This window comes from Sorex araneus, chromosome 4, assembly GCF_027595985.1.
Source record: "Sorex araneus isolate mSorAra2 chromosome 4, mSorAra2.pri, whole genome shotgun sequence".
In the NCBI taxonomy this organism is placed as follows: Eukaryota; Metazoa; Chordata; class Mammalia; order Eulipotyphla; family Soricidae; genus Sorex; species Sorex araneus.
This window is the reverse complement of record NC_073305.1, coordinates 137,415,527-137,441,076: the sequence shown is the minus strand read 5'-3', so window position 1 is coordinate 137,441,076 and position 25,550 is coordinate 137,415,527. Positions and strand designations below refer to the sequence as shown.

The window sequence follows — 25,550 nt, the reverse complement described above, 5'->3', positions numbered from 1 at the left end:
AAAAGAAAGAAATCTGTCCTTTCCTTCCTGGGGAGAGGAGTGACCCTAGTTCAGAGGAGAGGCCTTGTGACACCAGCCTGGAAAAGGCCATCTGTAACCGTCTTACAGGAGGGCAGGACAGAGGAAGGTCAGCAGGATTTGGAAGCAGCTTTCATATTCATTTGCCAACTCAATCAACCAATATTTGACCAGTTGGGCACTGGGTGTGCAGTGGAGAATACAACTTACACCTGTCTCCATAAGGTCCACGGGCAAAAGGTGTGGGGGAGGTGTCGAGGAGTGAAATATTTGCAAGCAATGTACAGTATAAGTGCTGTGAAGGACAGAATGTGGTGGTGGGATAGTCATTCTTAGACAGGATGGTCACAACAGGCTTCTTTGGAGATTTGATGGAAAAGCTGGGATGAGACTGAGGAGCCGGGAGCTTGGTATAAGCAAGGTGCCCCCCCCCCCCCACCAGCAAGGCTGGGGCAGGAGAGAGCAGGACATTCGAATGGTGTTTCTCAATTTTTATCCAACCCTGGTCCTCTGCTGGCCTTGTTTCCTTTCCATGGTCCCTCTGTCCTACTGGTTGACCCTCTAGTTTTATGTCATGAACTTCTCTCCTCACTCCTGACCCATTAATGTGATTTTCACCTGTGGTCCCCTTGCACTATCCTGGGGCCCTACAGACCACATTTGAGAAACATCACCCTGGAAGATGGAGGTTCCAGAGCATGGTAAGGAGATGGGATTTCACTCTGAGTTCAACTTCTTTAGGAATTGAATGCTAGGCTCCTCAGTCAGGAATTCTGAATAATACTTGGCTTGTAGTAGGTATTCAATGAATGTTAGCTTTTATATACATGAACATAAATGTTTATATTACCCAACTAAGTATGTACCCAACAAACCTAGTTTTCATTTAGTAACTTTTCCATACAACTAGCCAAATTCCAGACAAACCTGACAAATTCCACTGACAAAAGGGAAAACATGTTTTATTTGGGGGCCACAACCAGCAATGCTCAGGGGCTAGTTCTGGCTTAGTGCTTGGAAGACCAAGTGGCCAGAGATCCAGCCCAGACCTCCCGCACTCGAAGCCTGTGCTCCAGCCCATTGAGTTCTCTCTCTAAACAAGAAAGGGTAGTCTTAATGGGCCCTCTGATAGTCAAGATGGTTTTCTTAATTTGTTTGTTTATTTGTTTGGAGGCCACCCCTGGCTGTGCTCAGGGCTTACTCCTGGCCCTGCTCTCAGTGATCACTCCTAGCAGACTCAAGAGACCATATGGGGTACCCTAGATCGAATACATGCAAGGCAAATGCCCTACCTGCTATACTATTGCCCGAGTTTTATTTTATTTTTTTTAAAGGTTTCACTGAGGTTATTTCTTTGTTTTAAGGAATCACAGCACAGCCTGAAGTGCCCTAATTGCCCATAGCCTAATTTTAGAAATAGACGAGGTGGATCATTTTCATCTGCTCACATAAACCCGTGTAAGTTTTTTACCACAGGTGGCGATTTCAGAAATGAAAGTTACAGCTAATCAAACACTTAGCCCACATGCCTTAGTGATTTTAATGATATGATTTGTTGCTATGAGACAAAAACATGTTGTGCAGGAAATAATCTGTTAGACATCATATGACCTTGATTCAAAGGCTTTTGATTAACAGCACTAACATCCGTTTTTTTTTTTTTGGTTTTTTTTTTTTCTGGAAGAGACACAAAGCCTATGATTAGAGCTTGGTAGCCCTTTTAAAGCAAGTAAAATAGTATTCGACATTCATTAATAGCTTTGAGAGGCAAATAGGGTTCCAGACATTAAAAATGTTCAAGGCCACAGGCAGCCTTTCTCCTCCTTTATCTTAACATTCTCCTTCCTATTTTCCAGAGGGAGATACTGAATGACAGAAAAAGAAACCCCCAATGGTCATTAGGTGACTATACGGCCAGAGTGACTTACTTTTCTTTCTGTGCATGAAGCTGGCTGGGGGTGGGTGCAGGCTTCCTTCCTTCCTTGGCTGAGCATCCCTGTGAGCCAGCAGTATGCCTAGGGATGCGGGGGCCACACACGGCTGTGCTGCTCACAGAGCTGATGCAACAGCAGAGAAGACAGATAAGAAGTGATTCATGCGCACTTACACAATCGAATGGCAAGTGCTCCAGATAAAATAAAAGGGGAGGGAATAAAGCAACTGGGAGAAGGGGTGGGCCTCTTTGAATGGTCTCTGGGCTGAGTTGTGAATGACAAGCTGTCATTCAGTAAGTAGACAAGACAAATAGAATATAGGGCAAAACTATTTTGAGATGAGAGGACAGCAAATTCAGGGTCAAGGAGGGAGGGACAAGTATGGGATGGTTATGACAAAGAAAGATGGTCAAGGTAGGTGGGAGAGCCTGTGAGTGTGGAGATGAGGTCAAAAAGAACAGGATGCCATCTGACAGGGCACAGTGAAAGCGCAACAGTGGATGGAGAGATAGTAGAGCAGGTAAGGCGCTTGTCCTGCATGTGGCCAGCACTGTATATGGTCCCATCAGTTCCATCAGGAGTGGTTCCTGAGCCAAGAGTAAACCCTGAGCAAAGCTGGATGTGGCCTCCAAACCCAAAACAAATAAAACCCAGGAAAGTTCAATGGGGGATGGAAGGGCAGGTGATGGTTAAAAGGGCTAGTGCACGGCCTTTGTATGTGAGAATCCCAAGTTGATCCCCAAAACCACATGATCCCCTGAGCACTACCAGGAATAATTCCTGAGCAACTTGTTGGGAGTATCTCCTGAGCACCACCAGATGTAAGATAAAGGAGAAGAGATGAGATGAGACCATATCCAGGTCTATGCCCGCTACCATGTATGGACACTCAAAAACCCTGAGAGCCAGGAGGAGCTCCTGAGTACGGGTGGAATGGACTGTGCATGTTCATGTGCATGTGAGCAGAATCAAGATCTGGACTCGTGGCCTCACGCTTGCAAAGCAGGCACTTGGTCCACCAACACATCCCCTAGGGCTGCCTCATTAGTTTTCTTTCACTGCATGTGTCTTAGCTATAGGGCAAACAGACTTGATTATTACTTCATAATCAGGAGGGGGAAAAAAACAAGATGTCATTTATTTTTCAAATACAAGCCAGGGAAGTGATTCAATAGAGAAGCACATGCCTTGCATGCATGAGACCTGGATTTGACCCTGGGTGCTACAAATTAAAATACAGCTCAAATAAGGTTCCTGGGCAGGAGAGTTAACTCAGTGGACTGGAGCACATGTTTTACATGCAGAAGGCTGGGATTTGGTCCCTGGAATCAAATGGTTTCCCAAGCTCAACCAGAAGTGACCCCCCCCCACACACACACACACTCAGCACAGAGCCAAAAGTAGTCCAAGTTCTGTCAGGAGTGGCCCCAAAATAGACTAAACAAAAAGTAAGATTCCTCCTTGCCCTAAGGAGAGACTCCTTCATCCAGCTTCTGCTTGGGCGGAGACGGCACTGGTTGGGGCATTAGGGGGCAAGAAGATTTTCTTTTGTTGGGTTACCCTCCTTGTGTTGCCTTACCTCTCAGAATCCCCAACACCTGAGCCCCTATGGTAGGTGACACCTTCCATATGTCACTACCAGTCCTGGCTGTGCTCTGGCCCTGCCCTCTTCTAATTGCCCTGACCCGAGTGAACAGAGACCAAGATAGCTGGGTGGTGATGCCAGCTGACTGGCTGCTCTCCAGGGACAGGAACCAAGTGTTCATTCATTTGCTCCTTCTGAAGAGGGAGTGGAGAGCTATGGAGTGGGTTGGGGTGTTAGTGTGTCCCCGTGTCATGGGGATAACTTCTCGTAGCCTAGGAACTCGGGGAACTGTGGTAGAAGTAGTAGGGTAAGAGAGAGACTCTTCATGGTTAGGTTGTCCTATGTATTTTACTAAATAGGAGCTTGGGTGGATTTTTCACTTTCTGGTTAGAACACAAAGCAAGAAACTGCATCTAGAATTTTAGTTTAAAAAGCCAGTGACTCAGTTTAACAAAAAAAAAATCAAGTCAGTACTAGCTCAGATAGGGAAACCTCTGTGGAACTCAAAACTGGCATCTGGAACCTCCAGTTGGTAATCAAGGCAAAAATTGCTCTGTGCTTCCTGTCTTTTCATGAAGAAACCAACATAATATGTCCTGTTGTTAATCTTCACATAGATGGCCAGGAGTACCCTAGGGCAGCCTACCAACAAGTGATCCAGCCAGCCCTGCCTGGGCAGCCCCTACCTGGAGCCAGTGGGAGGGGCCCACACCTCGTGCAGAGAGTCTTCTTGAATTATCCGACTCCCTGGGACCAAGAAGAGAGACCTGTCCATGGAGACTTCTCCCCGCCAGGGATCCCAAGGTACCAGTAAGTATACTGACTCTCAGATATTTTGTTGTTGCTGTTTTGGGACCACATCCAGTGATGCTCAGGGCTTACTCCTAGCTCTGCATTCAGAAATTATTCCCGGCAATGCTCAGGGGACCACATGGGATGCCAGGGATCAAACCCAGGTTGATCATGTACAAGGCAAACACCTTACTGTCTTTGCTGTACTGTGTCTCTGGCCCAAACTCTCAGATCATTTTTATTTATTTATTTATTTTCCCATTTTCTTTTAACATTGTGATTTACAAAGTTTCTTGTGATTTGTTACAGGCATTCAATATTCCAATCCCAATCCCACCACTACCACTGTCCCCTTCCCTCCACCATTTCTCAGATATTTCTAACATGACAAAGAATTATGCCTCAGCAAAATGCAAGCAAGAGGCCTCGGCATGGCCTGAGCATGAACATCTGGCCCTACCACCAGGCAGAGAATGCCCAGGAGTGTTCCCTCAGCACTGCCTAGGAGGGCTCTATTGGTTTGCAGGCCTGGCTGGTGACTAATTCTCACAGGGAAATACTTAATAGAGTCTGTTCAGGTCAGGATGAAATGAGAGCCAATTACCAAGAATCCCTGCACCAGAAAGCAAAGTGCTTAGTGATCTCCTAGTCAAAACTCTTAGAAGATATGCAGTCACACCCTTCCGCTTTTTCACTTTCAGGTCATCCAAGCTTTTTGCCCACAAAATAGATTTTTCTTATTTATCTGAGACTTAGTCCCACCATTAGGAACTTGAGCATGGTTTATTCATAGTTTTTTCTTTCTTTGTTTTTTTTTTTTTGGTGTGTGTGGTGGGGATGGGGGATGGGACTGCAGAGAGAGAGACCTGCACCCAGAAGTGCTCAGGGGCTATTTCTGGCTCAGGGGCTATTTCTGGTATTCAGGGTTTGCTCCTGGCAGTGCTCAGGCAACCTTCGGCAATGCAGGGAATGAAATCAGATTCAGTTGTGTGCCAGAGTTAACTTCTGCATGATTTCCCCAGCCCAGGAAGGTTTTTTTTTTCAATATCTAATTTGGTAACTATTTATTTTGAAATTCTAAATTCAATTAGTTAGAATAGAAATAACCTGGGTGGTTTTGTTGGTTGGTAATAAAATCATTCACACATGTTGAACACTATGATTAGATCTTTCCTAAAGATCTTTCTGAGAACAATACTCATTTTCTTCCTTCAGTTATCCAACTCTTCAATCACGTTTCTTTTAATTTTATATATATATGTACATATATATGTGTGTGTATATATATATATATATATATATATATATATGGGGGGGGGCTGAAGCGATAGCACAGCAGGTAGTGTGTTTGCCTTGCACGAAGCTGACCTGGGTTCGATTCCTCCATCTCTCTTGGAGAGCTTGGCAAGCTACCAAGAGTATCCCACCTGCACAGCAGAGCCTGGCAAGCTCCCCGTGGTGTATTCAATATGCCAAAAACAGTAACAACAAATCTCACAATGGAGATGTTAATGGTGCCCATTTGAGCAAATCGATGACAGTGATACAGTGATCAATGTTTTGATCATCAATTTACTCGAGTGGGCACCAGTAATGTCTCTATTACACTCAGTCCTGAGATTTTAGCAGCCTCTCCTTACTCGTCTACCCCAATGATTAGAGGCTCTTTCAGGGTCAGGAGAATGAGATTGTTACTGTTATCATATATCTCCTGATACAGTGATACAGTGATATATATGTGTGTGTATAAATACATAAATATATATACTTATATATATATTGGTGGGGGCTCTATGTCAAGATTTTGGGCCTAATTTATGGATGTTAATGATATAGAAAACACATATATTAAAGGAGAACATCCTAATTTATTACCCAGAGGTTTCTTTTTTTTTTCTGTAATGGGCAGTGCTCAGGGACTAAATTGGTCTCATTGCTTAGGGGTTGGCCCCTGGGGAATCATAAGACACGGGGGACTGAACCCAGCCTCTTTCCTGAGAAGCATGACTTCAACCTATTGAACTATTTCTCCTGACACTCAGGCTGCTGCCTAATTTATGACAAAATTGGAGTGTGCCTGAACTGTTTGCTCTTGCTCAAGCACAACTTAATATTTACTATTAAAAATAAAGCTGTATTTTGTTTTGAAAATCGAATGAGATAGGAAAATTATATTAAGATGAATTTTTCAGAAAAACAAAAATGGTAATTAGCTCCAAATTTTGAAGAGGAAGTAGGGGGAAAAGTGCCCAGTTTCACTCACAAATAAGGCCTGTGCTTGCTTTTCTTTTACTTGGGAATTCACACATCCACTGATTTTCTTTCTAGACCAGTGCCTTTGTCTTTAAGCAAAATGACATCAATTTTAAATATTGGAAATAAGTAAACTGTGGTTTTACAACAGGGTAAGCTGTGTTGTTAAATAAATACCTAAAATTCTAAGACAAAATGTAAGCAGCTCTCTGAAATAAATTGGGTATTAAAGAGGACAGGCAGCAGTCATTTTTAAATAAATTTTATTTTAAAATGCTTTTAGATTTACAGAAGAATTGCAAAGGTAGTACAGCGTAATTGCTTTTGTACCATCAATATAAGCCTGCTATGGTCTCCTTGGATTTATTTTATCATTTTATAATAATGAAAAATAAGTTCAGGTAATAAAGCTAATTCTCCTCTTACTGATAATTTGAAAAAAGAAGCTTAATACAGAAAGTTTATTCTGCCATTAATCTTCATGATGTTTTCATATGGAAGTTTTTTAATATTATCAAGGATTTAACATATTTTTATTTAATGAGCAGTCATCTTTTATAACAACCAAGCAACTTTGGGTAGAAAGGGATTTAATGCAAAGGATAGGGAGCAGACTCCCGTTGAATCAAGACATTCTATAGGAATTTTTAGATTTAGAACGTTCACATTTAGAAACATAGTACAGTTTTGATTTTAGATTTAGAACATTTTGTTCTATTTAGAACAATTTGACTTTAGAACATTTTGATTTAAGAAATTTAGAATATTTTGATATTAGAAATTTCGAACATTTTGATTTTAGATTTATAATATTCACATTTAGAAACATAGTATAGTTTTGATTCTATTTGGTTTTCTTTTAAATCCTGTCACATAAGACTCAGGATTTTTAATTTCTATTTTGGTTAAAATATGAAACTATGGAGAGGATGCTTATGAGGCAGAAGGTGCATATTTTATCCCCAACATTGTGTGACCACCCTGAGTATGAAGCCAGAAATATTCCCTGAGCAACACAGGGTATAGCCTCTTAAACAAATGATATATATGTGTTTGTATGTGTGTGTTTGTACATGTATCTGCAATATAAAAGCTTGAAATTTTTTAAATACATTAAATTAATCAATTATGTACTAAAACTGAGTAAATGCATACATATTGTATAATTAAAACTTTTTAAAAATTGTATTACAGGTCCAGAAAGGTCATAATTCAGGGTCAGGGCACAAGTCTTGCATGAACAGTGCCCTGAGTTGAGTCCCTAAGTCGTTCAGCAAGAAATGCCAAATACAGCCTTGGTGGACCCTTAGCATGTCCTAGGTGGCTATGGTGGTCCCCAATACCTTTGGGCCTAAGTAGCTCCACTTACCTAGGCCTGAACATTGAAGCAACAAAACAAACTGGCCAAGCATTACCGGGCCCCCTAGTATACTACTTGGGAGCCCCACCCCTCAAATGTATGCTATTAAATAATTTTAGACACAATAAATAACAAACATCTAGGTAGACATACCTCAATCTTATTCTCTCTCTCTTCCTCTCTTTCTCTCTCTCTGTTTCTCTCTCTCCCTTTCTCTCTCTCTCATTTTTAGGTTTTTGAGTCACACACAGTGATGCTCAGGGGTTACTCCTGGCTCTGTGCTCAGGAATCACTCCTAGGGAGCTCAGAGAAACATATGGGATACCAGGGATCAAACCTGGGTTAGCCATGTGCAAGGCAAATGTCTTACCTGCAGTACCATTGCTCCAGCCCCTAATTCTCATTTTTTAAATTTTAATTTAAAAAAATTTATTAATTTTTTTATTGAATTATCATTGGTTCACAGTACTATGAATTTTGAGGGGCTTGACTGTAACTGTCATCACCACAACTTCTAATGTTGCAGTGCCACCCCACCACCAATAAAACCCCTTTCTCATTTCTCCCTCCTCCTTTCTCCCCTTGCCCTCTGGTAACCCCATAATTTTCACTTTGGCTAGAAGTTAGTTTTGCTATTTATTGCCAGTTTGTTTTCTTTAGTCATTTATGTTCCACATATGTGTTGAGTCATCTAGTAACTCCTTATTTATTTTACTTGGCAAAAAATCACATCAAGTCCCAAATATTCTATCTCAAAAGATAATATTTCATATTTTTAATCTGTTTTTGGCTGCGGGGAGAACTTCCTAAGCACTGTTCAGAAGGTTCAAGGGCCCCAGGCAATTCTCAGCCAACCTGGCTGGAGGGTCTGAGGATACAGTAAAAGGGATCTCCAGGACTCTATCTGATAGTGCTCCAGGGACCATGTGGTGTCAGGCATCACACCCACTGTAATGTCTCCTGGCCCAATGTCAACTTTTTAATGGCAGAATAGTATTCCATTCAGTATACAGAACACAGCTTTTTTCTTCAGTTATCCTCTGTAGGGATTTGGGCTGCTTCTGTGTTTGGAATTGTAAATAATGGGGCTAGGAACACAGGGGTGCAAATTATCCTTTTCTATTACTATTTTAATCTTCTTCTAATAAATCCTTCTTACTACCTAAATTTTAAAATATGCTGCTACATTTTCTTCAGAGTTTCTATAAAAGAAATAAAACACTGTAGACACAGTTTTAGTCTTACAATCAGGATTCAGTTATAGAAAACAGGAATAATTCAATGCAGAAGAGAATTTGATTAAGGGAATTGTATACTTTAAAAAATTCAGGAGGTGGGGCTGGAGAGATAATATACTATGCAGAGCATTTGCCTTGCATGTTCAACTGGGTTCAATTCTTGGCACTCCATATGCCCCCCTCCCAAGCCCTGCCAGGAGTGATCCCTGGGTGCAGAGCCAGGAGTAAGCCCTGAGCACTGCTAGGTGTGGCCCCCAAACAAAATAAAACATAATTCTGTAGGTTGGAGGAGAGAATTTCAGCCTGGGCTTCTAGGAATGATCCAAAAGCAACACCACAGAACACAGAGCAGGACTCCATAGAGACTGCCACCTGGCATAGTCAGAGAGGTAGATGATGGATGGACCCAGCATGTCAGTCTCTCCTCAGGTCCCTTCTTCCTGGTATAGACCAGCATCAAACCACTGGAGCCACTGTTAAATTCGCTGGCCAGAGCTGAGTGTCTGTAGTACCATGGAGCTCTAATGGGACTCTGGGATGCTTCCCAAGGAACTCTGCACCTTCTGATGGCATTTAGCAACAGAAACCACAGAAGGGGCTGAAGCAGTCTGTGTTTCCTTCTGCCTCCCAAGTCTCACACAAATGCATCAGGCTGTTCTCAGCAGACACAGAAGTCAAAAACAGCAAAAATCAAATTCTCAGGGGCTGGAGCAATAGCACAGCCAGTAGGGCATTTGCCTTGCACACAGCCAACCCGGGTTCGAGTCCCAGCATCCCATATACTCCCCTGAGCACCACCAGGAATAATTCCTGAGTATAGAGTCAGGAGTAACCCCCTGTGCATCGCCGGGTGTGACCTCGCCCCTCAAAAAAAGCAAAAATAATATATCAGATTTTCATCCATATATATGTATATTTTTGGTCTCAGGGGAATGCACCCAGCTTGGGGGCTATTCTTGGCTCTGTGTTTGTGGGACCATGGTTGCCAGGAATTGAACCCAGCCTTTGAATGTTCCCAGTCCATCTGGATATATCTCCAGTCTTTACATCCATATATTAATAACCTAAGTATTTTTATACCTACATCACTTTTTCTACCTTTTAATACATTAAGTAAATGTTCTTTATTATGAACTAAAAGTCCTGTCTTTATTTGAAGGCCTATGTCACCCATTATATTACTTGTTTTGTGAGTAATCTTATCTTCCAAGTGCATAAGACTTGTCTACCAATTAGATAGTCCAGGGATCAAAAAATGAAAGCTAACTTGCTTTTTAAACTCCTAACACAGGCCCTCACATGGCAGCTGACTATTGATGGAAACTTCATGGAGCAACTCTCATTCCTCTGTCTCAGAAAAGAAATAGAGGCAGAGGAAAGAGTAGCTCCCTGGTGCTCTCCCCAAACTTTCTGCACTTCAAGGTTTGCCTTTATAAGGAATGACAATTTAGGGCCAGAAGGAGACTACAGGGATTAAGGTACTTGCCTTGTATGTGGCAGACCCTGGTTTAATCCCTGGCACCACACATGGTCCCCCAAGTAGTGCCACGAGTGATCCTGAGCACATAGCTAGGAATAAGTCCTGAGAACCACCAGGCATGATACAAATACCCCAGCCCCCACAGAAAATAAAAATAAAGAAATGCCTATTTACTTTAAATGTATTCCTTTGCAGGGACCCACCACACAAGCCGCCACCTCACAGAGCCAGAGCTTCTGAGGAGTCCTTGGAGGGTCCCACAGAGCTGAGAGCACAAGGACCCCAAGCTTTATCCCCAGCTGCTGTTCCTAGACCCCCTAGTAACCTTCCAGTCAGAGGAACCCTGAAAACCAGCAATTTGCCAGAAGAATTACGTAAGTTGTTTACAAAGTGGCTTTTACGGCTTTCTTGTCAGGTCTTACATTTTAAAAACATTTGATGGCTCTTCATAAATTGAATATTTCTCCTGCACACAGTGAAATCTACTTTTTTTTCTTGTCTTTTACAAGAAAATGAAATTTAAAAAAAGAACCAACATTCATTTTAGAGATTTTGACATGACCAGTAAGTAATACTTACAAAGTGCTTACCCCAAGATTTTCTGCAACATACTCCCCAACAACAAATAAATCCAACACTTTCCCCTCTTCTCAGTGATACTCTTGCATGCCCTGTTCCCAGGTGAACTGATTGGCCGTCCACGTGGTGCTGGCCAGAGGCTAGAGTCTCCCCTGAACTAGCAATAGCTCTTGTTGTTGCGAACATGGTGATTTGATTTCCTATTAGAGTCAGCTATCTTTTTGTTGTTAATTTTTTGTTTTGGCAGTAGTTCAGGTATGCTCAGGATTTACTCCTGACCATGTTCAGTGTACCTACCATATGAGGTGCCAGGGATAAAACCCGGGTCAGCAGTGTGCAAGGCAAGATCCTTACTCACTATCCTATCTTTCTGGCCCCTGAGCAATTTTATTTGGAAAAAAGCAGCCCAGTATTCTCCAGGCTGCTTTACAGCCTAATGCCTACTAAGTCTTTGAATTAAAAAGAAACATTTGTCAGGTGATGGATGATTCTTTTTCCAACATTTTGCAGCCAGAACCAGAAATGTTGAAATATCACCAAGATGTTCTCTTATTAATGTCAGGACAGTATGCTCCAGAAATTTGAGGAAAACATCCCGGGCTTGTGAAATTATTAGATTACATTGAGCTTGCTTGAGTAGCCCAGCTAATTATCATAATAGGCCCTTTCCAAATCCAGGCACTTCTTTGAACTAAGCCTGAATGCCTTTCTATTTGCTAATTTCTATTGGGTGACCTGTGAATTTTCACCATTTAGGACTCTGAAAGATTTTTTTTTCTTTTTGGGTCACACCCAGTGATGCTCAGAGGTTGTTCCTGGTTCTTCACTCAGGAATTACTCCTGGCGGTGCTTGGAGGACCCTATGGGATGCTGGGGATTGAACCTGGGTTGGCCATCTGCAAGGCAAATGCCCTATCCACTGTACTATCTCTCAGGCCCCTCTGGAAGATTTTGTTTGTTTTGTTTTTGGGTCACACCCGGCTATGCACAGGGTTTACTCCTGGCTCATGTTCTCAGGAATCACCCATGGCTGCACTCAGGGGACCATATGGGATGCTGGGAATCGAACCCGGGTCGGCCGAGTGCAAGGCAAACGCCCTGCCCTTTGTGCTATTGCTCCTTCTGGAAGATTTTTTAAAAATTTATTTTGTATTATGGGATTCTCCCACATGGCAGAACCTGGCAAGCTATCTGCGGCATATTCGATATGCCAAAAACAGTAACAACCAGTCTCACAATGGAGACATTAATGGTGCCCACTCAAGAAAATCGATGAAACAACAGGACAACAGTGCTATTATGAGATTCTGAAAGATTTCTATGACAACAATCCATTGTTGTCATTCATTCTAAAGAATTTTATTTTTAGTCACTGTGAGTTCCAGTTATTCATGGCAGGTTTCAGGCATACATTGTCTCAACACTGATCCCTTTACCTGTGCCCACTTCCTTCTACCAATGTCCCCCTCCCCTCCATTTGCCTCCCACCACCAGTATGATTGACAAAGAGCACTTTTTAAAATCTATGTTTTCGCACTGTGATTTGCAGTCTGTTGCTGATAAGGTTTCAGACACAACATTTACCACCTTTCAGTATGGCTTCCTCCTCCCAGCCGAATGCTTCCCACCACCACAGTTGTTGCCGCCTCCCTATCCTGTCCCCCAGCCTCCTCAGGGGCATGATTCCAGCTGAAGACTAGTTTTCAGGCTGTTTGTTTCCATTGTCTTTGGGTGTTTGTTATTTCCCCATTATGTTTTCTTATACTCCGCATATCAGAGATATCATTCATGTCGGTCTCTCTCCCTCTAACTTCACTCAGCATGGTACTCTCCAGGTCCCTCCATGTAGCAGCAATTTGCAAGACTTTATCTTTTCTTATGGCCAAGTAATATCCCCTTGTGTATATGTACCATAATTTCTTTATTCAGTCATCCATTCTTGGATACTTAGTTGTCTCCAGATTTGGGGTATTGTGGAGAATGCCCCAAGGAACATAGGGGTGCAAATATCTTTTCTCCATTTTGTTTTTGAACTCTTGGGGGATATTCTGAGATGTGGGGTTGCTGAGTCAACTGGAAGTGGAATTCCTAGATTTTTTTTTTATGATTGTCCATATTGTTTTTCAGAAATCTGGAACATTCGATATTCCCACCAACAGTGAATGAGGCTAAAAAATATTTAGGTCTTCTTAAACACCTACACATTTTCATTCTGAGCATTTGGGCGGGGGGAGAGTAGTGGATGGCTGGATGATAGCACAGCGGGCAGGGCGCTTGCCTTGCGCATGGCCAGCCCAGGTTCAATTCCTCTGTCCCTCTTGGAGAGCCCAGCAAGCTACCAAGAGTATCTCGCCCGCATGGTGGGGGCTGCAAGCTACCCGTGGCATATTTGATATGCCAAAAATAGTAATAACAAATATCATAATGGAGATGTTACTGGTGCCCGCTTGAGCAAATTGATGAGCAATAGGATGACAGTGATATAGTGATACAGTGACAGTGGGGGTAGCCCTGCCAAGTTTACCAATCTGTTGTCCACTATAGAGCCTAATTCTCTTACTGGGATCTACAAAGGAGTTCCCAATTCTTCCAGAGGAACTGGAATATTAGGTATTGACAAGAAAATTAATCATGGGGCCAGAGAGATAGTACAGTGGGTAAGGTCTTGCATATAGCTAATCCAGCTGAACAGAACATGGGACTCGATCTTTGACACCACATATGGTCCCAGAAGCACAGCTAAGAGTGATCCGTGAGCACAGAGCCAGGAGTAATCCCTGAGAAGAGACAAGTGTGCCTCCTCCACCCCACCTCTCAAAACAAAAAACCACATATACCCAAAAGGATATTAGTCACTATTAAGTCCCATATATATGCCCGGCTGCTTAAATTCATCCCTGTGACCATTGTGTTCAATTCCATTTGAAGAAGATGTTTTAGAGAACAGCCTAAGCAGAGGGGACTATATAGACTCAGATTTTCTCATTATTCCCTTTCTTCTCTACCCTCTAGGGGTACGCTGATTTCCAAGGGCTTCCTGGAATTTAGCTCATCCATTCCAAACTAAAAGTCAACACACAGATGGGGCCGGAGCAATAATACAGCGGGTAGGGCATTCTTCCTTGCATATGGCCAACCTGGGTTCAATCCCTGGCATCTCATATGGCCCCCCAAGCCCACCAGGAGTGATTCCTGAGTACAGAGCTAGAAGTAAGCCCTGAGCACCACCTGGTATGGCCCAAGCCCCCACCCCCAAACAAAAGCCAACACACAGAGATGATTCTCATCTCTCACTTGAGCACACTAGCCTGATCATTTCCTCATCCTGGTGGGGTAAAATGGAAGGGCACAGTACCACCCCACCTGCTGCTCTATGTGGGCTTGGGAAGACATGCTAGGCAGTGGCCAAAGGCTGTGTCTCTTCTTCCAGCTGTTGAAGTTCTTACTGACATCTCCCAGCTGGACCTCAGCCTATTCTGACTTCCCCATCTTCTGCCCATAGCCCCTCCGCTCCCCACACCGGTGAACTGATATGGCAGGACATGGAATGGGGGTGGGGAGTCACTTTCTCCCTCCCCCATCACTTGCTCTTGAAAAACCAGAGTTCAAGGCTGCAGAGAGCATCATGAGATCAAAAGAGGAGCCCCCTGGGGAAGGCTCAGTTTATTGGTGTGCTAAGAGAGTGTTTGCTGGGCACCGGGCCAAGTATCTCTAAGAAACTAGGCAGTGGCCTAATCTTTAAACCCTGCAGGTTCTGGGTGATGGATTTTTTGCTCACACCCCATGTGGCTTTTCAGAAGACCTCCTCAGCTTGTCTCAGCTTGCCAGCTCTCCCTTCTGCTTTTATTTCCATTTACCCCAAGCAGTGGGCACTCCCAAGGACAGACCCCCCCCCGCCCCCATCTCAACAGGCCTGAGATCTATGTCTCAAGAATAGCAATCCATACTGCTGTGACAAAACCCTGAGACCATACCCTCCTTGAGGTTCCTTTTTATTCTAGAAGAACAAAAGATAATAATACATCCAGTTTCTAATAAATATGAAACATCTCTCTTAGGGAAAGTCTTTATCACTTACTCTATGGACACAGCCATGGAGGTGATGAAATTTGTGAACTTCTTATTGACAAATGGCTTCCAAACTGCGGTAAGTATTTTCTCCAAAGAGACGACTGAACAATTCAAGTGAGTACAATGAAAACAAAGGCAGGAGAAAAAGTCTGAACTGTTGTTGGTGTTCTAAATGATATGGTATGATTTCTAGAATTTGAACTAAATGCTGTTGAGCTCATTCTCTTCAAACATTTTAAACCATCAAGTCTCCTGTATTTTTGCTGGGTGTTTTTCGAGTGACCCTGAGCCCCAACCTGTCCCCCAGTAGCCATGATAGTGGTCCTGTGAGCACGTGCGCATCTGGTTTAGAGTGGGAGGTGTGCCTGACTCTGGCTGCACTTTGGACCTTTGTCCTTTTGCACTCAGCACGCCTGCTTGGGTTGTGATTCTCATGATGCCAGAAGGTGGCTGGTTTATAGGTCCCTGTGTCTTGCACTGGCTTGTGAGGGTGGAAAGAGGAGCGGTGCAGTGAGGTCCCCTGCTGTGCACTATTGCCACCCTACAACTGGAGGCAGCAGTGACACCTGGACAGCGAGCCCAGGGAGAGGGTCCTGCTTATCTAGCACAGTTCTGATGTTTACATGAATAGCATTATAAAAGTCATCTTAAATCCTATCATTAGGTGGGCTGGAGCAACAGTACAGCCAATAGGGCAGTTGTTTTTCAAGGGTTCAATCTCCAGCGTCCCATATGGTCTCCTGAGCACCTCTGAGAGTGATCCCTGAGTGCAGAGCCAGGAGTAAGCTCTGAGCACCACTGTCACCCCAAAATAAAACAAACAAACAAAAAAATCAAAACCACCTTTCTTGTTTGCTTTCTGGGCTTGGGGGCCTTGCCCTATGATACTTGAGAGACCATGTGATGCTGGGGGTTGAACTGAGCCTCCCGCATGGAAATCAGCTCAGTCTTTTATCCTCTCTCAGGCCCCATCCCCTACACACACACTCACCAAATCACTTCTTTCCCTCCCAGAGAATTCCTGTGAGTATTAGTGACCATAAATTTTAGAGAATAGTGGTGAACATTTTCAGAGAAATGCCTATGAGTAGGAGTGCTGAAGGATAAAGAGGGACTGTGTGGTAAAATTTATATATAAATTTTAAGATGTTTAAACATTAATGGGAAATTAAACAATTTTTTTCTATCATTTAAACAAAAATAAGAGCATCTGCAAGGTTGGGAAAAAAAAAACTCTACAGTTTATACAAGCCCATTTGTGAGATGGAATCAAAATGGGTCTGAGGCTTGTGTGGTGCTTTTAGGGCCTAACACAGAGATTTTCTCTTAAAGTTTTCTCACTCAGGATCTCTTTTCAGTCACAAATTTTTATGTGACCTGACTCTAACATATCAAAAATGGTATGCAAAACAAACATTTTCTGATAATATTATACATTTATTTAAAAAAAAATTTTTAGTTATACTTTTTAAGTTACACTGCCACCTCTCCCAACACACACACACACACACACACACGGGGGTGGGGGGAGGTCACAGGCCCTGGTTAAAAAGCGAGGCTTTAGAGGACATTAATGTAGAAGTAAAGCAGACAGATCGTGTGGGAGGGAGAGAAGACTGGACATGTGCAGCATGGAAAGTTTGCTGAAAGCCAAAGACTTGATTTGATCACCCTAAATGACAAAGTAACTTTTCAGATCATTGACTTGGAAACAATGTTAGCGAATCAAATGATTCCTGCTCAGGGATATTCTCCCAGAGTCACCATTCAACAGTATCATCCCCTTCCAACCAACAGCACATGTGTGTGCATGCACACACACACACACTTGTGTGAGGACATACATGCACACATACATACACTCTTATAAACGTATGCATGCACACATCTACACATGTGTATGTATGCATATGCACACAGTCCAAGAAAATCCTTCTTCTTTGGTCTCCTGTTGAAAATACTGGTTTTTCTGCCTTTCAAACACTCCTTCAAAGACTTGATATTTAATATCTGGCCCAAGAGTTCTTTCTGACTTTCATTGTAAACCTTTTCACCACCATCTCAGTCATGATTGCTCCTTGGATTGGCTCCAAGTTTCATACACTCCTTTTAAAAGTGTGGATCGAAACTGGACCTAATACTGTAATAATGACCTAGCTAATGCAAAGGAGACACCACAACTGTCTCTCAGTACTTATTTACTATACATCTATTAAAGTGATCCAGGATTATGTTTGCCTTTTCAATTACAGATACCTGCATAGATCCATATGGCATGTAGATTGCTGGCTTGTTTCCAACTCGGTGGTCTACTTTATCCCTCAGATTTTTTTCTGATCTCTCAATTTTTTAAAACAAGATTATTGTGTAGCTCCAAACTCATTTTGATGTGTACCGCTCTACCCTAATTATGAATAAAAATACTTTTAAATGCATAGCGAGGTTGCAATAGGGAGCATTTTAGGAAAATTATATTTTATTTTCTTACACTTAGAAGCTCCTCCCTGCAGAAAGCATTAGTAATTCTTCCCACTTTTAAGGCATATTGTCTACAGTACTTTCTGTTGCTTTGCATCAAGAGAAAGCATCTCATTAAGAGCCACTTCTCACATCTCTTTCCTTGTAGATTGACATGTTTGAGGATAGGATCCGAGGCATTGATATCATTAAGTGGATGGAACGTTACCTCAGGGATGTAAGTACATTCCAAAATTCTGAGCTTTTCTGGTGAGAAAGACAATTAGCTTGTGAAGTTATTTTCTGAAAGAAACCCTGGCATGGTCAACCAGTCCCAAGCTGAGAAAATCCCAACAAAGCCTCTCTTGTTGGCAGCTGTGCAAAGACTTGGAAAGGAAGGATGGGGTCGCGCTCCTGGACTTGCACAGGCAGGAAATAACAGGCAAACCAGACACAGGTGGTTGATAACAATCAGAACAAACATTTTTTTTTCTTTTTTTTGACCAGAAGAGGAAAGGATGAAATGATGGTGGCAAGTGGGGAAGAAGTGGCAGGTTTCAGTTCAGTCGAAGGCCACCCCAACTATGGAAGGCTCAAACTGAAGTGGGTTCCCCAGGATAGCCTTGGAAACCACGCTGCACACCGCCCCCCAGGGACCCCCTCGCCGCCCTTGACTTGTTTTCTGCTGACAGGATCTATACCTTTCACCGGGACCCTGTGCTTTAACAAGATAGAAATTGATTGCTGCCACCGTGTCCGTGTCCGCTGCGCTTGTGCTTCTGGCCCAGGGAGCGGCGGGGGACGGCGTCTCAGCAGGCTGGGGATTGTGCAGCTTTGCCTTTTGTCTGCAGCCTGACGTTTGCTTTGTGCTGAAGGGTCTGTTGCCCCTGACGGTGCTCAGGCGTGTGCAAGGCTCCAGGCAGCAGAGTAGCCGCGCTGACAGCTAGGAGCCTGAGGAGGGAAGAAGGCAGGGCGGCAGGGCGGGAGGAGGCCTCAGCACTGAGGCTGCAGAGCCTTTTAGCTGAGTGATGCTGGCTTCCCCCGCCCCACCCCCACCCCATGTTTATTAGTGGCGGTTGTAGGAACACAGGCAAAACCGCATCCACTTCAGAGAGGTCCTGCAGGCGCCGTTCATTCTATTTGGAAGGGAAGATGGGAGCCAGACAGGGGCTGCCTGTGTGGGAGAGCTGCGCCTTTCCCTTTCCTGGGTTCCGGGTGCTGGAGCAGAGAAGGCAGGGTGGCCATCAGCTGGCCCCTCTCCAGCTGGCCTTTCCCAAACAGCCTCCCCTCAACGCGCTCTCTCCCTCTCCTTCCTTCACAGAAGACAGTGATGATAATCGTGGCAATCAGCCCCAAATACAAACAGGATGTGGAAGGCGCTGAGTCGCTGCTGGACGAGGACGAGCACGGCTTACATACTAAGTACATTCATCGCATGGTGAGTGACGAGGGGACCCCAGCATCCCACAGCCCCTTGGACATGGGGTCTTTCTCCTGTGAAGCCCTAGCATTCACTAGAAACTAGAGCACAGCAGGATGAGACGGGAGAGAGGGGGCAAAGGGCTGCTGGTCTGGCCCCAGCTACGAGAGTTCTTGGGCAAATCACCATCGGAACTCTGAGGCTCCATGTTCCTCTCAGCAAGCAGGAGAGACTTGTCTGTGATCTCTGAGGCACAGAGTCTGGCCGACAGTGCTTGACTGTCTTGGAGGGTTACTCAGTAACAGATGTGCCGTCCTCCGAGTAACTGAGGCAGGGCCTGAGGAGTGTGCATTCCTGCCTCTGTCATGGTCTGAACTCTGCAGAGAAGCAGGGCAGCGCAGTGGATAAGACACAGGCTACTGTGTCCCACCGTCCTGTGTCAAAGCTAGACTCTTCGTATGGATGTATGGCCATGAACAAATTGCTTAGACCTCTTTGTAACTCTGCCCATGTTCATCCAATGGCCGGCTAATACTTCGAGCGTTGTGGGGAGGATTCAGTGAAATCACATCTGTAAAGCATCTGGCACTATCAGATGTTCAGTCCAAGGAGATTGTTCTCAGCTCATGATGGATGAGCACTGCCACGCCCAGACCCACAGAGCCTGACCCAACTCAAACCAGGGAGGGATTTTTGTAGGAAATCAGATACATTCTGACTGACAATATTATTGGACTTTGGAACTGGCTATTTCTGTGCCCAAGCAATCTCCCTACTTTCTATGATTGCCGAGATTCTGTGGTGACATCTCTTGCTTGGCTAAGATGCGGAGCTAGGTTTTTGACTTTCATATTTCCCTGCGGAATCCCAAATGGGTACCCAGATAGGCTGAGGGTTGGGGTTCGTCTGAGCCTCTCTCCCCAGATCAGCAATGCCTCTAGGTCTTGTTTGACTGGTAAGGAGTCTGATATTCAAATAGGTTTGAAAATCACTGGCCCAGAACATGTATGCCCTGCTCTATTCCACACTCAGGGAAGACATCTCCAAGGGCTATAAAGGATCCCTGAGTGAGATAGGAGGGTGGGGCAAGAAGCAGAAGTGGCCAGACAGAATAACCAGACACCACAAGGCTGGAGGCAGGCAAGGGACATGCAGCTTTGCCTCAGAGGAGGTCAGCCTAGTTCTATCCCTCAGGTTAGGAGCAGAAAAAGAAGACAGGGAGAGTGAAAGGGTAGGTCTTCTCCATTAGGGTCTCTGGATTTTCTTCTTCCAAGCACCGTCACTTATTTGAGTCCAGAACCAACCAGAAATAAAGGCTAAAGCCAGGCGGTAAGATCAAGGAGTAAAGCTAAGGAATCAGTCAATGTCTCTCTCCTGTTGTTCCATTCTCAGCTGTTCTGACAGGTCATCAGCGGGCCCCAGGAAAGGTGCCATTGGGGCCAGAGAGATAGTACAGAAATTCAGACACTTACCTTGCACATGGCTGACCCATGTTTGATTCCTGTTAAAGTATATGGTCCCCCAAGCATCACCAAGAGTGTCCCCTGAGCACAGAATAGAGGGAAAGGGAGTTGAGAGGAGGAGGGAAGTGAAGGGGAGGAAGAGATTAGGTGGAGAGTGGTGGAGAGGGAAGAAAATCAAGGCCCACTTGGGGTGTAGCTCTCCTTGGCTCTCGTCATATGCATGGTCCCACAGCACAATGTGTCCTATCTGCATCTCCAGGGAGCGACCAGTCCCAGGAGCTTACAGCTGGAGTTTAGGAACTGCTCCAGGTCCCTGTCAGTTCCTGGGAAAGCCTGTGGGACTCTGCTAGGGTGTGTCTGCAAGCCCTCCATCAGCGCCCAGCTTGAACTAGGTGGTCTCCAAGCCACCTAGTTTTGGGGACAACATGTCTTAGGCTCTTCCTCAATCCTGAAGGAACTGAAGAGGACAGATTAAAAAAAGGCAGTTATCTTCCAGCCCATTTGGCTGACTTCCTAGTTCCCTCCATGCAGCAGAAAATTCTAGGACAGAGAAAGTGAAGAGGGACCCAGGAGTAACTGCATCGTAGAAACAACAACTTCCCAGAAAGCCAGTATCAGAAAATATGTGAGAAAAACCGGAAATTAATGACTGCTGGTTATTCAGCAGCTGCTTAGCCTAGCAGATGAACAAAATGTTATAGTAGGTGATATTCTATAAATCAGAATCAAAATCCAATTCTTCTCTATTGACTTGTAAATCCTATGACCTTTCTTACTTGGGTTGGCTGGTTTGATTCGTGCTTTTAGCTGTGTGGTCCTTGAGCTATTTAAATATATGCTTTTGGTATTGTCTTCTGATTTGTTTTTGTTTGGGGGCGACACCTGTTGATGCTCAGGACCTATATTCCTGGCTCTGCACTCAGGGATTACTTCTTCTGGTGCCTGGGGGGGACAAGATATTGTACCAAGAATCAAACCTGGTCAGCTGCTGTACTTAACTGCTGTGCAAGCAAGTGCCTTACCTGCTATACTATCTTGCTGGCCTTCTCTTCTGATTTGTACAGAAAGATAATTTTGAGAAAGCATCTTTTTCTCAAAATTTTTTTATTGAATCACCGTGAGATAGAGCATTACAAAATTGTTCATGATTGCATTTCAGTCATACAGTGTTCCAGCACCCATCCCTCCACCAGTATAATTTCCCCGCACCAGTGCTCCAGTTTTCCTCCCACCCCTTCAAGCCATTCTCCACTTTAGTCTGCTTCTATGACAGGTACCTCTCTTCTCTCTTTCTCTTTCTCATTTTAGGCATCATGGTTTGTGATACAGATGCTGAAAGGTTATCTTGTACATCCCTTTACCTGTAGAAAGTGTCTTAAAAAAAACAATTGTTTAGTCACCATGGATTACAAAATTATTCATGATTGGTTTTTTTGTTTGTTTTGTTTTGTTTTTTGTGTCACACCCAGGAATGTCAGGGGTTATTCCTGGCTCTGCACTCAGGAATTACTCCTGGATGCTTGGGGGACCATATGGGATGCTGGGGATTGAACCTGGGGATGGCCTCGTGCAAAGCAAACACCCCCACACTACCCGCTCTATTGAGCCCTCATGATTGGGTTTTAGGGATATAATGTTCCAATACCAGTCTGTGTTCACCACATGGAGGTCCACTTCCCTCCATCAATGCCCCCCATTTCCCTCCCACCCAACATCCTGCCTTTAAGGAGGGGTACTTTTTTTTTTTTGGCTAACTTTTCATACTGTGGTTTTCAGTGCTGCTGCTGCTCTGGTTTCATGCATGATACTTTACCACCTTTCAGCACCACCTCTTCCTACCAGTCGAACGCTTCCCTCCACATTGCATCAGTGTTCTCTTCTCTGTCCTGTTCCTCGTCTCCCGCCCCACACAAACTTCCTGCTGAATGCAGTTTTGAGAAAACATCGTGTGGAGGGTCTGAGTGTGCTGCGATATAGGTTGTGGGAGTTTGTGTGTGAGACTGTGAGTGCATAAGCTCAATGGACTGAGCCATGCACTGCATGCAGGAGCCATGGACACTCTCTCCAGCCCCACATGGTCTCCTGAGCACCACCAAGAGTAATATCTGAGCACACAGTGCAGACTAGGCCCTGAGTATTGCCAGGCATGGCCCCAAACAACAAAAGAATGCATCTCAGGACCAATTTGATCGATGACACAATACACTCTCCCATGCATCACCAGGTATGGCCTCGGTGCAGTGTAGGCCTGAGCAGCAGTATCCTCAGACCTGAGCAGGCCCAGAACCGTCAGCCCCAGTTACTGAAAACTGCTGGAGTCTCCTCTGGGGACACTCCACCCTACACACACTCCAAAATCAGAATGTGTGCCTCTGAAGTGGCAATTTTAGTAACCAACTCCATTCTTGTCTTCTTCTTTATTCTGTTTTTCATTTGCAAACATGGTGAACACTTTCTCAGTTTATAAAAGTCAATTGGAAGGTAAAATAGTTGGAGATAAGATAATTACTCATCTCCTTGTCATCAGATGGCTGAAATCTTTGTGCTGGTCTTAAGAATTGGAAACTTGAACTTTCCTCATATTGAATAGTCTGTATTTGAGTTTGTTTGCTTGGCTGGCTATTGCGGGGAGGGGGCAGGGTGTCTCCCACCCCGTGCCCAGAAGGCCTGCAGCCCCTGGTGATTCTCAGCCAGCCAGGGCAGCTCCCACTGTTAGGGCCAGAGGATGCAATGCTGCTTGGGTTCTGTGGTGCTTATGGTTACCCAGGACACCCCTGCAGAGTTCAGGGAGATGCAACTAGTGGTTCTTGCAGGGGTGGCTGAGGTCCATGTGATATTGGGAACACACCAGGGTCAGTGGCGTGCAAAGCATTTATTTATTCAACCCCTGTACTATCTCTATGGCCCCTTAACGGTCCCTTGGTGGCTAAATCTTTGAGGACAGCTATAATTTCAACACAAATTGAACCTAAAACTTGGTCCAGGTGTGGGGAACTTAAAGCCTGGATGATATTCTCGATCTATCTTCCTCTCCCTTTACTTCCTCAACCCATTCTGTGCTCTGACCCCAACAGTGCCCGAGGGATCCCCTCCACACTGACATCCTTCCTCCTCAGGTTCACTCCTGCTGCTCCCGCTGCTGAACTCGACCTTCCCTGCTCCTCCCTTTCTCCCTGCCTGTCCCTTTCTTTCCTTTTCATATCCACATGGTACTGGCCAGCACTGATGTTTTGAGCCTCCTCCTGGCAGTCTGTCTACACTCCCACATCCTCTGTGTTAGCACTGCTTTCTTCCTGTGCACAGAACCTCCGGCTTTGTAAGGGGAGGGACTGTCTCTGTGCTGTTCTGCTAGACTAGGTCCCCCCAAACTCCTAATTTGTAGCATTTGCTCATTTCCATGGTATAAATATCCTCCCCGTGGCCAATTTCAAGCTACCAACGTGCAAGCACTGAACCCAGAATTGGGAAGAGATGCATACAACTGACTTTTGTGAGCTGATGGGAGCCAGCTCAGCGTACCTTGGAAGGAATCCAAATCCTTGAAACCCTAAGTCTGCACAGAGCAGGGCTTTAATAGGCCTTCAATAAATGATTGATGAATGAGTGAGTGGCAGAGATGCATAACGGGGAGAGCTTAAAACTGTAAGTGTGTAGCACTCAAAGAAAGAAACCAGAACAAAAATACTGTGTAGGCTTGCATGGTTGTGGATATGCCATTAACTCCTTCTCACGCCTGAAATTAAACCTGCAGGTTTGTTCTATTACAGATGCAGATTGAGTTCATCAAACAAGGAAGCATGAATTTCAGATTCATTCCTGTGCTCTTCCCAAATGCTAAGAAGGTAAACACACAAATCCCTCTCTAGCGCCTGTTTTGGTGTCATTGCTAGCTGGGATTTTAACTGGAAACCCTTATCTACTCATTATCAGTCCTTGGAGAGCACTGTGCTACCAGCAAGATCAACACATTGTCCCCAGCATCAGCAGCGTGCATCAAAAAGGTTGCAAAGTGTTATCTGATAAACCTCCATCCAAATTGTCCATTATACACACAGAAGTAATTTTTATTTTAACTCATGAGACAAAAAAGACACCAGAAATCATTCAGCTGATACTTTTTTTTTCTTTTTGGGTCACACCCAGTGATGCTCAGGGGTTTGGGGTTTTTTCTGGTGGTGCTTGGGGGAACATATGGGATGCTAGAGATTGAACCCAGGTCAGCCGCATGCAAGGCAGACACACTACCCACTGTACTATCGTTCCACCCCCATCTGATGCCTATTTCTACACCATATGAGTCAAGATGTGTACATTTTTGCCGGTATAGTTTTGACGTATTCTGTTGTATGGAGTTCAGCTCTCCGAGCTGGAGAACACCAGAATGCAATCGACAGTAATCAAAGCGAACTCTGCAACGAGCTGTTCCTAAGGAAGGGGGTTTGCTCCAGAAGTGCAAGGCAGCAGGTTTGGGGTTTGGAAACGGGGGCCATCTGAGGCCATATGCCAGGCTTGATGAAGGGAAAGCAGTGGGTGGTAAACATTTGAAGTCAGGCCACAGCATCCTGAGCTCTGACCCAGCATCACCCTGGAGGATCAATCCCTGGTGGTCAGAACTGCATCATGGTCTCTGTCAGAGTGGGGTGAGCATCCCATGGAGGTGAACAAGCCATCCAGAGGTGCTTCCCTCTCAAGCGGCAAAGAATCAGCTTTTCCATGCTCCACTCACTGCGAGGTCTCCTTACTGCTCTCCCTGCTCCACACTGACCTTATACTAGCCTACCCCTGCTGCCATCCAAGATACACAGCTCTGACCTGTCTCCCCAGCTGAGGGCTTTTGTGGTAGTTTTCCCACCAGAGCCCATGAGATCATATCCACCTTTCTTCTCAGGACATGGGAGGC

General features: G+C 44.6%; 1 protein-coding gene across 2 annotated transcripts in view; it reads left to right on the top strand.

Annotated features, from left to right (window-relative positions):
- Positions 1–25,550, top strand: part of TRAF3IP2 (TRAF3 interacting protein 2) — a 53,470-nt gene that overhangs the window by 25,409 nt on the left and 2,511 nt on the right. The window contains exons 3-8 of one of the 2 annotated variants that reach the window (XM_004605724.2): positions 4,155–4,347; positions 10,856–11,034; positions 15,298–15,386; positions 17,937–18,005; positions 19,089–19,205; positions 24,418–24,492. In XM_004605724.2, coding sequence (XP_004605781.2) covers positions 4,155–4,347; positions 10,856–11,034; positions 15,298–15,386; positions 17,937–18,005; positions 19,089–19,205; positions 24,418–24,492 — 722 coding nt within the window. Of the gene's footprint in view, positions 1–4,154; positions 4,348–10,855; positions 11,035–15,297; positions 15,387–17,936; positions 18,006–18,529; positions 18,644–19,088; positions 19,206–24,417; positions 24,493–25,550 lie in introns of those variants that run through there. The other variant, XM_055135217.1, reaches the window with a different exon arrangement.